This window comes from Thalassophryne amazonica, chromosome 1, assembly GCF_902500255.1.
Source record: "Thalassophryne amazonica chromosome 1, fThaAma1.1, whole genome shotgun sequence".
NCBI classification, from domain to species: domain Eukaryota; kingdom Metazoa; phylum Chordata; class Actinopteri; order Batrachoidiformes; family Batrachoididae; genus Thalassophryne; species Thalassophryne amazonica.
Window position 1 is genome coordinate 1,913,021 of NC_047103.1, and position 15,659 is coordinate 1,928,679.

The following is a 15,659-nucleotide window of genomic DNA, read 5'->3' on the forward strand; positions in this document are numbered from 1 at the left end:
CTTTATACATGCTTCCCTTAGGTAGTATTATTAGACGGTATTGCTTAAATTTTCATTGTTACGCAGATGATACCCAGCTTTATCTATCCATGAAGCCAGAGGACACACACCAATTAGCTAAACTGCAGGATTGTCTTACAGACATAAAGACATGGATGACCTCTAATTTCCTGCTTTTAAACTCAGATAAAACTGAAGTTATTGTACTTGGCCCACACAATCTTAGAAACATGGTGTCTAACCAGATCCTTACTCTGGATGGCATTTCCCTGACCTCTAGTAATACTGTGAGAAATCTTGGAGTCATTTTGATCAGGATATGTCATTCAAAGCGCATATTAAACAAATATGTAGGACTGCTTTTTTGCATTTACGTAATATCCTCTAAAATCAGAAAGGTCTTGTCTCAGAGTGATGCTGAAAAACTAATTCATGCATTTATTTCCCTAGGCTGGACCTATTGATAATTCATTATTATCAGGTTGTCCCTAAAAGTTCCCTAAAAAGCCTTCAGTTAATTTCAAAATGCTGCAGCTAGAGTACTGACGGGGGACTAGAAGGAAGAGAGCATATCTCACCCATATTGGCCTCTCTTCATTGGCTTCCTGTTAATTCTAGAATAGAATTTAAAATTCTTCTTCTTACTTAGTAAGGTTTTGAATAATCAGGTCCCATCTTATCTTAGGGACCTCGTAGTACCATATCACCCCAATAGAGCGCTTCGCTCTCAGACTGCAGGCTTACTTGTAGTTCTAGGGTTTGTAAGAGTAGAATGGGAGGCAGAGCCTTCAGCTTTCAGGCTCCTCTCCTGTGGAACCAGCTCCCAATTCAGATCAGGAGACAGACACCCTCTCTACTTTTAAGATTAGGCTTAAACTTTCCTTTTTGCTAAAGCTTATAGTTAGGGCTGGATCAGGTGACCCTGAACCATCCCTTAGTTATGCTGCTATAGACGTAGACTGCTGGGGGGTTCCCATGATGCAATGTTTCTTTCTCTTTTGCTCTGTATGCACCACTCTGCATTTAATCTTAGTGATTGATCTCTGCTCCCCTCCACAGCATTCTTTTTCCTGGTTCTCTCCCTCAGCCCCAACCAGTCCCAGCAGAAGACTGCCCCTCCCTGAGCCTGGTTCTGCTGGAGGTTTCTTCCTGTTAAAAGGGAGTTTTTCCTTCCCACTGTAGCCAAGTGCTTGCTCACAGGGGGTCGTTTTGACCGTGGGGTTTTACATAATTATTGTATGGCTTGCCTTACAATATAAGCGCCTTGGGGCAACTGTTTGTTGTGATTTGGAGCTATAAAAAAAATTGATTGATTGATTGATTATTTTACTTATTAACTACACAGATGTATAATAAAACAAATGGTGATGGTTTCTAAACACAATTAGACAGAGTTTTTGGAGCGAGCAGCAGCCCCACAGCAAGCAGCAGAGTTTTTTTTTTAAATTGTTTACATGTGCCGCGTGAACGGGACAGGAGGTCCTCAAACTGGGTCCTACAGAGCGGAAGGACCGCTGAAAGCGGTCGTCATACAGACACAGCTCCTGCAGCAAATAATGATACTCCACGAATTGGAAGCTTTCCACAACAACTCGCTCTGTGTGATCACGGTCTGTCATGTTAACTTAACTGACAATAATATATAAATAATTTATTAATTTATACAGCGCCAAATCACGAGTAATCCCCTCAAGGCGCTTCACAAACATTTAAAAGCAGAATAAAATGAAATAAGATTAAAACACAATTAAAAAATTTAACCATAAAGTTAAAAAAGTAAATAAACAAAACAAATAAAAAAAGACACATAATCATATAAATACTAATGATAAAACAGGGAGAACAGATGTGTCTTCAACCTGGCTTTAAAAGTCTCCACAGAGTCCAACTGTCGTATCAGCGCAGGCAGATCATTCCACAGAGCTGGGGCGCGGTGATAAAAAGCTCTGTAACCCGCTGACCTTTTCTTCACCCTCGGACACACAATAGTCCTGCACCCTGTGAACGCAGAGCCCTAGCCGGCACATAGGACTCAACCAGGTCGACCAGATAGGGGGGCGCCAGTCCGTGAACAATTATATAGGCCAATAGTAACACCTTAAAATCCGATCTCAGGAGACGGAAGCCAGTGAAGTGATGCCAGAACAGGCGTAATATGATCAACCTTCTGCTTCGTGTCAGAAGTCTGGCAGCAGCATTTTGAACCAGTTGAAGACCCCTGATGCTGGACTGTGATAACCAGAAAACAAAGCATTACAATAGTCCAATCTAGAAGAGACAAACGCATGAATCAGATATCTCAGCATCAGCCATAGACAGGATGGGACAAATCTTTGCTATATTTCTTAGATGGAAGAAAGCAGTCCTTGTAGTGTCCCTAATGTGGAGGTCAAAGGACAACGTAGGATCAAAAATTACCCCAAGGTTCCTCACTTTGTCAGTATGAGTATAACACATGAACCTAAGCTAAGCGCTAGCTGATCAAATTGATGCCGATATCTTCTGGACCAAGACCATCATTTCAGTCTTATCAGAGTTCAAAAGTAGAAAGTGCTAGACATCCAACTTCTCACTGCTGTGAGACAGTCCTGTAAAGATTTTATGTAGACAGGATTTCCAGCAGCTATCGGAATATAAACTGAGTGTCATCAGCATAGCAATGAAAAGCAACCCCCAACGCCACAAAATGTTCCCAAGGGGTGCCATATACAGAGGAAAAAAGCAGGAGACCCAGAACGGATCCCTACGGAACCTCGAACTTCATGCCCCTAAAGTCAGAGTGTGTCGTTGCACAAAACACAGTGGGAACGACCAGACAGCTAAGACGTCAGCCAACCGGAGCCAGCAAGCGGAATGGAAGCTCTCCTATTTGATGACGCACTGGGGCGAATTTTCCCAGCGAAAGCAGAGCGACACACCAGGTGATGGTGGCGCGTTCGTTGCCACGCGACCGAAGCGAATTTGTGGCGTCTGGTCGTGCCCGGTGCGAACTTGGCTTTAGGGTTGCCACCGATCCCTTAAACTACAGAATTGTCCTTTATTTGACTATTAATTGTTGCGTACCGTATTGAATTAATACAGGAAGTAAACTGTTATGTATTTAATAAATGTCCCACACACACTCAACACTCACCAAAATGAATAATGAACAAAATAAAACACAGGAAATATTAAAGGCTGCCAATGTCATCTCTGTACCTGGCGTGTGGTTCTGCAGTGAGGACCTGATGCGAGGTACAGCCGCCAGACCTCAGACTTTCACGTCTGCATCTCCATGTGCCCACCTTTCTGGTCCTGTCACAGGTTGCCTGGCATGTCTACACCCGAAACTCCACCACATCCAAAGAAGCAAAAATGTTTGCAAATGGACAGATGTGAGTGGGAAGAGTCAATCTTTGGCTTGACAGCATTTGTGCCAATGAGGGAAACTGTAGGCAAACAATTATTTTTATTTTTTATTTCCTCTTAAAAATGTCCATTTTGAAGATTAAATTTTGGCCTGTTTTCCTTATATTATGTTTATTATTGCACACTTCAGTGACTGCACAGTTTATCATGAACAGTTTTGTGTTATAAAGCACTTAAAGCTTTAAGTATTACTAAATGCTTTTTTCAAACTGAAATATCCACACTTCTCCCCCTCTAGCTGCCACCTTATCATGGGGGGGAGTTTGCGTACCCGGATGATCCTAGGAGCTATGTTGTCGGGGGCTTTGTGCCCCTTGTAGGGTCTCCCAAGGCAAACAGGTCCTAGGTGACGGGTCAGACTAAGGGCAGTTCAGAACCTCCATGACCAGTAAAAAAAATCAAGGACGAGACGTCGCCCGGTTATGGCGGAGCCGGGGACCCACCCTGGAGCCAGGCCTGGGTTGGGACTCACGCGCGAGCGCCTGGTGGTCGGGCCCTTAGCCCATGGGGCCCAGCCGTCAGCCCGAAGAGCGCCGTGGGCCCGCCCTCAGTGGGTTCACCACCTGCAGAGGGGCCATGGGGGTCGAGTGCAGAGAGGATTGGTGGCGGTCGAGGGTGGTGGCCCGGCGGCCCGGTCCATGCTCACAGCCCCTGGCTGTTGGGACGTGGAATGTCACCTCGCTGGGGGGGAAGAGCCTGAGCTTGTGCGGGAGGTTGAGAGATACCGACTAGAGATAGTCGGGCTTACCTCCACACACAGCTTGGCTCTGGTACCCAACTCCTGGATAGGGGCTGGACGCTTCATTTTTCTGGTGTTGCCCACAGGGAGAGGCGTAGAGCTGGGGTCGCATTGCTTATTGCTCCCCAGCTCAGTGCCATGTGTTGGAGTTCACTCCAGGAACGAGAGGGTCACGTTCCTATGCCTTCGGTCGGGGACAGGTCTCTCACGTTGTTTCGGCCTACGGGCCGAGCAGCAATGCAAGTACCCGAACTTCCTGGAGTCACTGGGAGGGGTACTAGATAGCGCTCCGACCGTGGATCCATTGTTCTCCTGGGGGATTTCAATGCCCACGTGGGTGGCGACAGTGAGACCTGGAGGGGGGGGTGATCAGAAAGCACAGCCTACCCGATCTGAACCCGAGTGGTGTTCAGTGTTGGACTTCTGTGATAGTCGCAGTTGTCCATCACGAACACCATGTTCGAGCACAAGGGTGTCCATAAGTGCACGGGCACCAGGACACCCTGAGCCGGAGGTCGATGATCGACTTTGTAGTCGTATCATCTGACCTTTGGCCACGTGTCTCGGACACTCGAGTGAAGAGAGGGGCTGAGTTGTCAACCAATCACCACCTGGTGGTGAGTTGGATCCGCTGGAGGGGAGGAAGCCGGTCAGACCTGGTAGGCCCAAACGTATCCTGAGGGTCTGCTGGAATGACTGGCGGAACCCTCTGTCAGCGAGGTCTTCAACTCCCACCTCCGGGAGAGCTTCTCCCAGATCCCAGGGGAGGTTGGAGACATGGAGTCCGAGTGGACCATGTTCTCCACCTCCATTGTCGATACGGCCTCTCGTAGCTGTGGTCACAAGTTCTCTGGTGCCTGTAGTGGCAGCAATCCCCGAACCCAGGGTGTGGACGCCGGAAGTAAGGGATGCCGTCAAGCTGAAGAAGGAGTCCTACTTATCTTTGTTGGTAGAGGGACCCCGGAGGCAGCTGACGGGTACCGGCAGGCCAAGCATGCTGCAGCCCGTGCGGTCTCAGAGGAAAAAACTCAGGTCTGGGAGGAGTTCGGGGAGGCCATGGAGGAGGACTATCGGTCGGGGCCTCGAAGAGATTCTGGCAAACTGTCTGACGCCTTTGGAGGCGGAAGCAGCTCCCACCAGCACTGATAACGGCGGGTGGGGAGCTGTTGACCCTGACTGGGATGTTGTCGGGCGGTGGAAGGAATACTTCGAGGATCTCCTCAATCCCACCATCACGTCTTCCGAAGACGAAGCAGAGACTGGGGACTCAGAGGCGGACTCATCCATTACCCAGGCCGAAGTCACCGAGGTGGTTAGAAAGCTCCTCGTGGCAAGGCTCCTGGGGTCGATGAAATCCGTCCTGAATACCTTAAGTCTATGGATGTTGTGGGACTGTCTTGGTTGACACGCCTCTGCAACATCGTGTGGCGATCTGGGACAGTGCCTCTGGATTGGCAGACTGGGGTGGTGGTCCCTCTGTTTAAGAAGGGGACCGGAGGGTGTGTTCCAACTATAGGGGATCACACTCAGCCTCCCCGGTAAGGTCTATTCCAGAGTATGGAGAGGAGAATTCGACCGATGGTCGAACCTCGGATTCAGGATGAGCAGTGTGGTTTTCGTCCTGGTCGCGGCACACTGGACAGCTCTACACGCTATCAGGTGCTCGAGGGTTCATGGGAGCTCGTCCAACCAGTCCACATGGTTTGTGGATCTGGAGAAGGCGTTCGACCGTGTCCCTGGGGCACCCGTGGGGGGTGTCCGGGAGTACGGGGTCTGGGAAAAATGTCAGGGATCTCACAAAATGATAAATGCAGATTCTGTCATACAGCTGTTGAGAGTGTAAACCATCTAACAGCAGCATGCCAGATCCTCATGGCAGATGGGCATTATACATCCAGACATAACAAGATCTGTCAATATCTCCACTGGAAGATCTGCAAGGAACTGGAGATGGAAGTTAAAGAACATGTCTGGGAGCACGAGCCAACACCAGTCTCATCCAACGGAAAAGTAACGATCTTCTACGACAAAGAGATCCCAGCAGGAAGACACATAGAAGGAGGTGCAATCAAACCTGATATTGTCATCTGGAACAAGCAAGAGAAAACAGCCAAAATCATTGATGTGACAGTCCCCAATGATTACGGCCTGAATCGAGCTGAAAGGGGAAAGATCTCGAAATACCAAGACCTGAAAAATGACCTACAACAACATGGTCATTGAAAGACATCGATATCATTCCAGTTGTGGTAGGAGCAACAGGCCTGATGAAGAAGAACCTGAAGAAATACCTTGAGGCAATCCCCGGTCACCCAAGTGCACATGAGGTGCAGTTGTCTGCGATTAAGGGAACGATCACCATCTTGAAGAGAGCCCTCGGATACAATGCCAGATCTGGTTAGGATAACTATAGAGCCTAGGGTGCAACTTTAGACCCCAGGTTTGGGGCCCATTGCATTCTTTTTTTCAGTTTGGCGGCACTCGTGCGCTGTGAGGTGGGCGTGGCCTTTGTGCATTGAAACAGTGAAAAACAAAGGTGTTGAAGAGCTTTGATCTCGTTTGAAGTTTGAAGTGACAGCGATCGCTGACACATTCACATCCTCATCATGTGGACTGTGAAATGAGGGGAGGAGGGCAAACCCCCTGGGACCTGTGGTTGGCTGCTGCACTGTGACTGACAGGCGACAGCCAATCAGAATCTGCTGCCATAAAAGCTGATTAAAGCACAACGGCCCATTAATGAGCGTGTCATAAGACAGAACGTCTAACAAGAGGATTAGCTCACATTAGCTTGTGTAGCACTCCTGCTAAACAGCTCTCTGGACAACCATTAGCATGGTTTAGCCTAGCACTAGTGTAGCACCAACCACCTCAGCGTGTGTGTGTGTGTGTGTGTGTGTGTGTGTGTGTGTGTGCAGGAGGACAAAGCAAAGAAGAACCAAACACCACAACATCCATGACATTTGGACAGTACTACAGCGCCTTAACTGACAGAGTAGCGACATGATGAGTCGAAAAAATCAGTCATGTGACTCATGGTGCCATCTTGGGTTCAGAATAACGTTCAGTGTTAATGTGTCTGCAAGTAAATCCAGCTATTTTATTTATTTTATTTTATTTGCTGAATTGCTGAAAACGCACAGACACAACAAGGGCTTCAAGATGTTCAGATTCCCTTCAGATCTGAACAGAAGAAACATTTGTGAAAATAAAGTCAGTGTGTGGGATGGAAGCAACTTCATCATCAAAGCTTTGAGAGGTAAATTTATTGTTCAGTCCCATGTCCAGTAAAACTCACCTAAACCGCCATCGTATAAACCAGATATTCACAGTCACCGGACAAAAAAGTCCCAAAGGTTTTGTATTGTTTTCCATGTAATAAACACTGTATCCAATCACAACGTATTTCCATTAAAAACTCCAATCAGTCTGGACGTGCACAGTAACAGAGGTACAAATTAAAGTTCAGCTCTGACACTTGCCGATTTGAGGAAAGTGGGACCGGAGTCATTTCTGTGATTAAAAGTCCAAACATTTAGTTTTTTCAAACCATGTTCAGACTCAGAAGGCTGTGATTTGACACTTTTCTGCTTTTACTCCTCTCGTCTGCCATCATATTATAACAGTTTTTACAGTGTGCCCGCTGATTAAAAATGGATCAGAAAAGTCCACACATTTATAGCACAAAGTCGGTAAAAGAGTAAACTGTTCAGTTTAACTTTGATTGGAGGTGATGATTGTAGAAAGAAAAGCTTGTTGAGGGTCAAATTAATCCAGAATAAAGCAAAATCCAGAGACAGAGAACTTTAAAACTGTCCACACATCATTGTATGACACAGAGTTACAGAGCTGCAGCTGCATAAATCAGGCTTTAAATTAATTAAATAAATCATCATAAATTGTAGATTTACGTAAATTTGATAGCTTAACTATTTTATATTTATTTTGATAACACCTGTACCTGGATGTGTTGCTGTATGTGGTTAAATGATTTTAAAAATGTTGAAAACATTAAAGGTTCATTCAGTAGTTCAGCGCAGTTGGAACCAAAATGGCGCTGCGTTCTGAGTTGATGCCACTCTCTGAATTAAGGCACTCTAGACCGTACTAGCCTACAATACCAGCTAGCGATCATCTGCATTTCATTTCAAAGATGGCTGCAGTCTTGTAAGCTACATGCTAATTTAGCAGTGTAGCCTAGCGGGTGACGGTGTCTCCTACTGCATGCTTGTAGCTGCTGAGGCTGGTCAGCGTTAGCTGCTAACACAGATCAAGACGCATGCCAGCAGGTTTTAGGCTCCTTGTGAGAATGCCGCCTCCCGGACCCAAAGTCCAATACTTGAGTCCAGGATGGAACCAAGTGCCAGCTAAACTCTGGAAACTCAAACAGGTCGCTGACACTAGCTGCTACTAAGTGATGTTAACAACAACATATCATTGATGTTAACTCTTAGCAGCCCAAACACGCATACTAATGCTAAGTGCTAACACAGAGATACAAACTTATGCTAAATGCTAACACACCAGCAATATAACATAAACAGCTTCACGCTAACTGCCAATAAACACTAACTGATGCTAAATACTAAAGCAGCTGAGACGGGGTTAGAGGTTATGGTTAGGTGCTAGGGTTAGAGATTAGGGGTTAGAATTATTAAGGATCAGGTTTTTCATCTAAAATCCAAACTGACTTTAGAACTTCCAGCTCTTCTGAAATAACAGTGTCGCTAACTGTCCGTAACTGACGCCAACTTTCAACAGCTGTTACCTGCTGACCCTAATTGATGCGATCTGATGCCACTAATTGAATGCAAACTGACACTAACTGACAGTGTCACCAACTGATATTACCAGCCACTAACAGACACTGTCACTCACTGGTGGAAACTCACGGTCACTAACTGACACTAACTTACTGTCACTAAGTGACACATCACTAACTGACACTGTCATTAACTGACACTAAATTACACCAACTCACACTAACTCGCTGTCACTATATATCACATCACTACATGACACTGTAATTAACTGACACTAAATTACACTAACTCACACTAACTCACTGTCACTACAGGTCACTACAGGTCACTGTCACTATAGGTCACATCACTACATGACACTGTAATTACTGACACTAAATTACACTAACTCACTGTCACTATAGGTCACTATAGGTCGCTGTCACTATATATCACAGCACTACATGACACTGTAATTAACTGACACTAAATTACACTAACTCACACTAACACTGTCACTATAGGTCACTATAGGTCACTGTCACTATAGGTCACATCACTACTGACACTAACTAACTGACACTAACTCGCTGTCACTAAATGACATGTCTCTAACTGACACTGTCAATAACTGACACAACTCACTGTCACTAACTGACACTAACTTACTGTCACTAACTGACACAAACTCACAGTCACTAACTGACACTAACTCACTGTCACTAATGACATGTCCTCTAACTGACACTGTCACTAACTGACATTAACTTGCTGTCACTAAATGAGATGTCACTAACTTGACACAGTCACTAACTGACACTAACTCGATGTTACTAAATGACGTCTCAAACTGACACTGTCACTAACTGACACAGTCACTAACTGGCACTAACTCACAGTCTGTGACACTAATGTGCTGTCAACTAAATGACATGTATCTAACTGACACTGTCACTAACTGACACTGTCACTAACTGACACTGACACAAACTCACTGTCACTAACTGACACTAACTCACAGTCACTAACAGACACTAACTTGCTGTCACTAAATGGCATGTCACTAACTGACACTAACTCACAGTCACTAACTGACACTAACTTGCTGTCACTATATATCACATCACTACATGACACTGTAATTAACTGACACTAAATTACACTAACTCACACTAACTCACTGTCACTATAGGTCGCTGTCACTATATCAACATCACTACATGACAATATAATTAACTGACACTAAATTACACTAACTCACTGTCACTATAGGTCACTGTCACTATACATCACATCACTACATGACACTGTAATTAACTGACACTAAATTACACTAACTCACTGTCACTAAATGACATGTCTCTGACACTGTCATTGTCACTAACTGACACAAACTCAGTCAGTCACTAACTGACACTAACAGTCACTAACTGACACTAAATCGCTGTCACTAATGAGATGTCACTGACACAGTCACTAACTGACACTAACTCTCTGTCACTATATATCACATCACTACATGACACTGTAATTAACTGACACTAAATTACACTAACTCACTGCCACTATAGGTCGCTGTCACTATAGGTCACATCACTACATGACACTAACTGATACTAAACTCGCTGCCACTAAATGACATGTCTCTAACTGACACTGTCACTAACTGACACTAACTCACTGTCACTAACTGACACAAACTTGTCACTAACTGAAACTAACTCGATGTCACTAACTGACACAAACTCACAGTCACTGACACTAACTCACTGGTCACTAAATGACATGTCTCTAACTGACACTGTCACTGTCACCAACTGACACAAACTCAGTCAATACTGACACTAACAGTCACTAACTGACACTAAATCGCTGTCACTAAATGAGATGTCACTGACACAGTCACTAACTGACACTAACTCGATGTCACTAAATGACATGTCTCTAACTGACACTGTCACTAACTGACAGTCACTAACTGACACTAACTCACAGTCACTAACAGACAGTAACTCACTGTCACTAAATTGACGTGTCTAACTGACACTGTCACTAACTGACACTAACTCACAGTCACTAACTGACACTAACTTGCTGTCACTGTCACTATAGGTCACTGTCACTATACATCACATCACTACATGACACTGTAATTAACTGACACTAAATTACACTCTCACTGGCACTATAGGTCACTGTCACTATACATCACATCACTACATGACACTTTAATTAACTGACACTAAATTACAATAACTCACTGTCACTAAATGACATCTCTAACTGACACTGTCATTGTCACAAACTGACAAACTCAGTCAGTCACTAACTGACACTAACAGTCACTAACTAACACTAAATTACACTAACTCACTGGCACTATAGGTCGCTGTCACTATAGGTCACATCACTACATGACACTAACTGATACTAACTCGCTGCCACTAAATGACATGTCTCTAACTGACACTGTCACTAACTGACACTAACTCACTGTCACTAAATGACATGTCTCTAACTGACACTGTCACTAACTGACACAGTCACTAACTGACACTAACTCACAGTCACTGACACTAACTCGCTGTCACTAAATGACATGTCTCTGACACAGTCACTAACTGACACTAACTCACAGTCACTGACACTAACTCGCTGTCACGAAATGACATGTCTCTAACTGACACAGTCACTAACTGACACTAACACAAACTCACATTCACCAACTGACATTAACTCGCTGTCACTAAATCACATCTCTAACTGACACTGTCACTAACTGACACCGATGCAAACTCACAGTCACCAACTGACACTAACTCGCTGTAACTAAATGACATGTCACTAATGGACACAGTCACTAACTGACACTAACTCACAATCACTAACTGACACTAACTCGCTGTCACTAAATGACATGTCCTCTAACTGACACTGTCACTAACTGACAGTCACTAACTGACACTAACTCACAGTCACTGACACTAACTCGCTGTCACTAAATGGCATGTCACTAACTGACACTGTCACTAACTCACTGTCACTAAATGACAATACAATAACTTTTCACTAAGTGATTCTAACTGAAGCTGTCATTCACAGTAACTAACTGACACTAGCTGCCAAAACAGTGAACCTGACAGACTCGTACACTTCACAGTTTAGGAAAAGGTTGGCTACAACAGAATTTTTCCCTTTCGAAATAAAACAGTGCACTCTGTGTCTTACCTTTTGTGGCCACTCGAACACAGTCGATCTTAGTTTCCTGAAAAGAGAGAGACTGTTTCTTGACTTTTGTCTTTTATCCATTTACTTTTTATGTGTACTCTTACATGCACACGTTACTTGTACAAGTGTACATATACAGACTGCTTTTTAATTCTAATTTCTTATAATTGTCTTTATTCGCACTGTATTTTACTCTACTAATGTCAAAAAAAACTGAACAGAAGAGACACACGGATCAACGGACGGACAGATTAGTTTCTGTAAATGCAAATGTCAGACAGACGAGAGTCACATCTGCCAACAAGAAAACACACACAGATTATGAACATGCAGAGGATGATCAGACCTACGAGCCTTTGGTGACCTCAGATCAGGACCACTAACACTTTGGTGACCATAAGACCTATAACTCTTTGGTGACCATCAGACCTAGGCTTTCGTGACATCAGCCGACATTAGTAAGGTCTTTGAGGAGCTGCATTAATTTTAATAATACACTCTGCTGTGATGGCATGCTGGCTCACAGATCTGGCAAACTTGCTTCCGATGGACTGTGCGCTACTAATCACTACAAGGTTGTATTCGTTTGTTCTATTCGTTTAACACTTCTTTTAGTTTTAAGTGCATCTATTGCCACTCTCTCTCATTGGCTCTCACTGCGGTATTGTATCACTTCCTGTTCCGGAGCACAGCGGTGTTTTTCTGTATCTGTTAGCTGTTTAATCTGCGCAGTTAGATTGATCTAGTTATCTAGATTACGATTTGTTTCCCAGTGTAATCTTACGTGCCTTAACTAAAGCACTCCTTCTGCTGAATCACCTCTAAATTATTTACACATTATTCACTTTGCGTGTTTTTAGGAATCCGCTAGCTTAGCGTAGCTATTAGCTCTTAGCCGATTTAGCATGGCGGCTTCTCCTGTCTCTCCCGCACTTTTCAACTCTGGGTGTGAAATGTTTAGTTATTCCTCGGCCTCCTTTAGCAGTAACGGTACTTGTAATAAGTGTAGCTTATTCGTAGCTTTGGAGGCCAGGCTGGGCGAATTGGAGACTCGGCTCCGCACCGTGGAAAATTCTACAGCTAGCCAGGCCCCTGTAGTCGGTGCGGACCAAGGTAGCTTAGCCGCCGTTAGTTCCCCCCTGGCAGATCCCGAGCAGCCGGGAAAGCAGGCTGACTGGGTGACTGTGAGGAGGAAGCGTAGCCCTAAACAGAAGGCCCGTGTACACCGCCAACCTGTTCACATCTCTAACCGTTTTTCCCCACTCGACGACACACCCGCCGAGGATCAAACTCTGGTTATTGGCGACTCTGTTTTGAGAAATGTGAAGTTAGCGACACCAGCAACCATAGTCAATTGTCTTCCGGGGGCCAGAGCAGGCGACATTGAAGGAAATTTGAAACTGCTGGCTAAGGCTAAGCGTAAATTTGGTAAGATTGTAATTCACGTCGGCAGTAATGACACCCGGTTACGCCAATCGGAGGTCACTAAAATTAACATTAAATCAGTGTGTAACTTTGCAAAAACAATGTTGGACTCTGTAGTTTTCTCTGGGCCCCTCCCCAATCGGACCGGGAGTGACATGTTTAGCCGCATGTTCTCCTTGAATTGCTGGCTGTCTGAGTGGTGTCCAAAAAAATGAGGTGGGCTTCATAGATAATTGGCAAAGCTTCTGGGAAAACCTGGTCTTGTTAGGAGAGACTGCATCCATCCCACTTTGGATGGAGCAGCTCTCATTTCTAGAAATCTGGCCAATTTTCTTAAATCCTCCAAACCATGACTATCCAGGGTTGGGACCAGGAAGCAGAGTTGTAGTCTTACACCCCTCTCTGCAGCTTCTCTCCCCCTGCCATCCCCTCATTACCCCATCCCCGTAGAGACGGTGCCTGCTCCCAGACTACCAATAACCAGCAAAAATCTATTTAAGCATAAAAATTCAAAAAGAAAAAATAATATAGCACCTTCAACTGCACCACTGACTAAAACAGTTAAATGTGGTCTATTAAACATTAGGTCTCTCTCTTCTAAGTCCCTGTTAGTAAATGATATAATAATTGATCAACATATTGATTTATTCTGCCTTACAGAAACCTGGTTACAGCAGGATGAATATGTTAGTTTAAATGAGTCAACACCCCCGAGTCACACTAACTGTCAGAATGCTCGTAGCACGGGCCGGGGCGGAGGATTAGCAGCAATCTTCCATTCCAGCTTATTAATTAATCAAAAACCCAGACAGAGCTTTAATTCATTTGAAAGCTTGTCTCTTAGTCTTGTCCATCCAAATTGGAAGTCCCAAAAACCAGTTTTATTTGTTATTATCTATCGTCCACCTGGTCGTTACTGTGAGTTTCTCTGTGAATTTTCAGACCTTTTGTCTGACTTAGTGCTTAGCTCAGATAAGATAATTATAGTGGGCGATTTTAACATCCACACAGATGCTGAGAATGACAGCCTCAACACTGCATTTAATCTATTATTAGACTCTATTGGCTTTGCTCAAAAAGTAAATGAGTCCACCCACCACTTTAATCATATCTTAGATCTTGTTCTGACTTATGGTATGGAAATAGAAGACTTAACAGTATTCCCTGAAAACTCCCTTCTGTCTGATCATTTCTTAATAACATTACATTTACTCTGATGGACTACCCAGCAGTGGGGAATAAGTTTCATTACACTAGAAGTCTTTCAGAAAGCGCTGTAACTAGGTTTAAGGATATGATTCCTTCTTTATGTTCTCTAATGCCATATACCAACACAGTGCAGAGTAGCTACCTAAACTCTGTAAGGGAGATTGAGTATCTCGTCAATAGTTTTACATCCTCATTGAAGACAACTTTGGATGCTGTAGCTCCTCTGAAAAAGAGAGCTTTAAATCAGAAGTGTCTGACTCCGTGGTATAACTCACAAACTTGTAGCTTAAAGCAGATAACCCGTAAGTTGGAGAGGAAATGGAGTCTCACTAATTTAGAAGATCTTCACTTAGCCTGGAAAAAGAGTCTGTTGCTCTATAAAAAAGCCCTCCGTAAAGCTAGGACATCTTTCTATCAATCAATCAATCAATCAATTTTTTTTTTATATAGCGCCAAATCACAACAAACAGTTGCCCCAAGGCGCTTTATATTGTAAGGCAAGGCCATACAATAATGATGTAAAACCCCAACGGTCAAAACGACCCCCCTGTGAGCAAGCACTTGGCTACAGTGGGAAGGAAAACTCCCTTTTAACAGGAAGAAACCTCCAGCAGAACCAGGCTCAGGGAGGGGCAGTCTTCTGCTGGGACTGGTTGGGGCTGAGGGAGAGAACCAGGAAAAAGACATGCTGTGGAGGGGAGCAGAGATCGATCACTAATGATTAAATGCAGAGTAGTGCATACAGAGCAAAAAGAGAAAGAAACAGTGCATCATGGGAACCCCCAGCAGTCTACGTCTATAGCAGCATAACTAAGGGATGGTTCAGGGTCACCTGATCCAGCCCTAACTATAAGCTTTAGCAAAAGGAAAGTTTTAAGCCTAATCTTAAAAGTAGAGAGGGTGTCTGT

General features: G+C 44.4%; 1 protein-coding gene across 1 annotated transcript in view; it reads right to left on the minus strand.

Moving 5' to 3' along the window:
• The window catches only part of ptprma (protein tyrosine phosphatase receptor type Ma), a 535,684-nt gene that overhangs the window by 269,634 nt on the left and 250,391 nt on the right, over window positions 1–15,659 (minus strand). Inside the window, exon 16 of the mRNA XM_034183087.1 lies at window positions 12,118–12,154. Coding sequence (XP_034038978.1) covers window positions 12,118–12,154 — 37 coding nt within the window. The remainder of the gene's footprint in view (window positions 1–12,117; window positions 12,155–15,659) is intronic.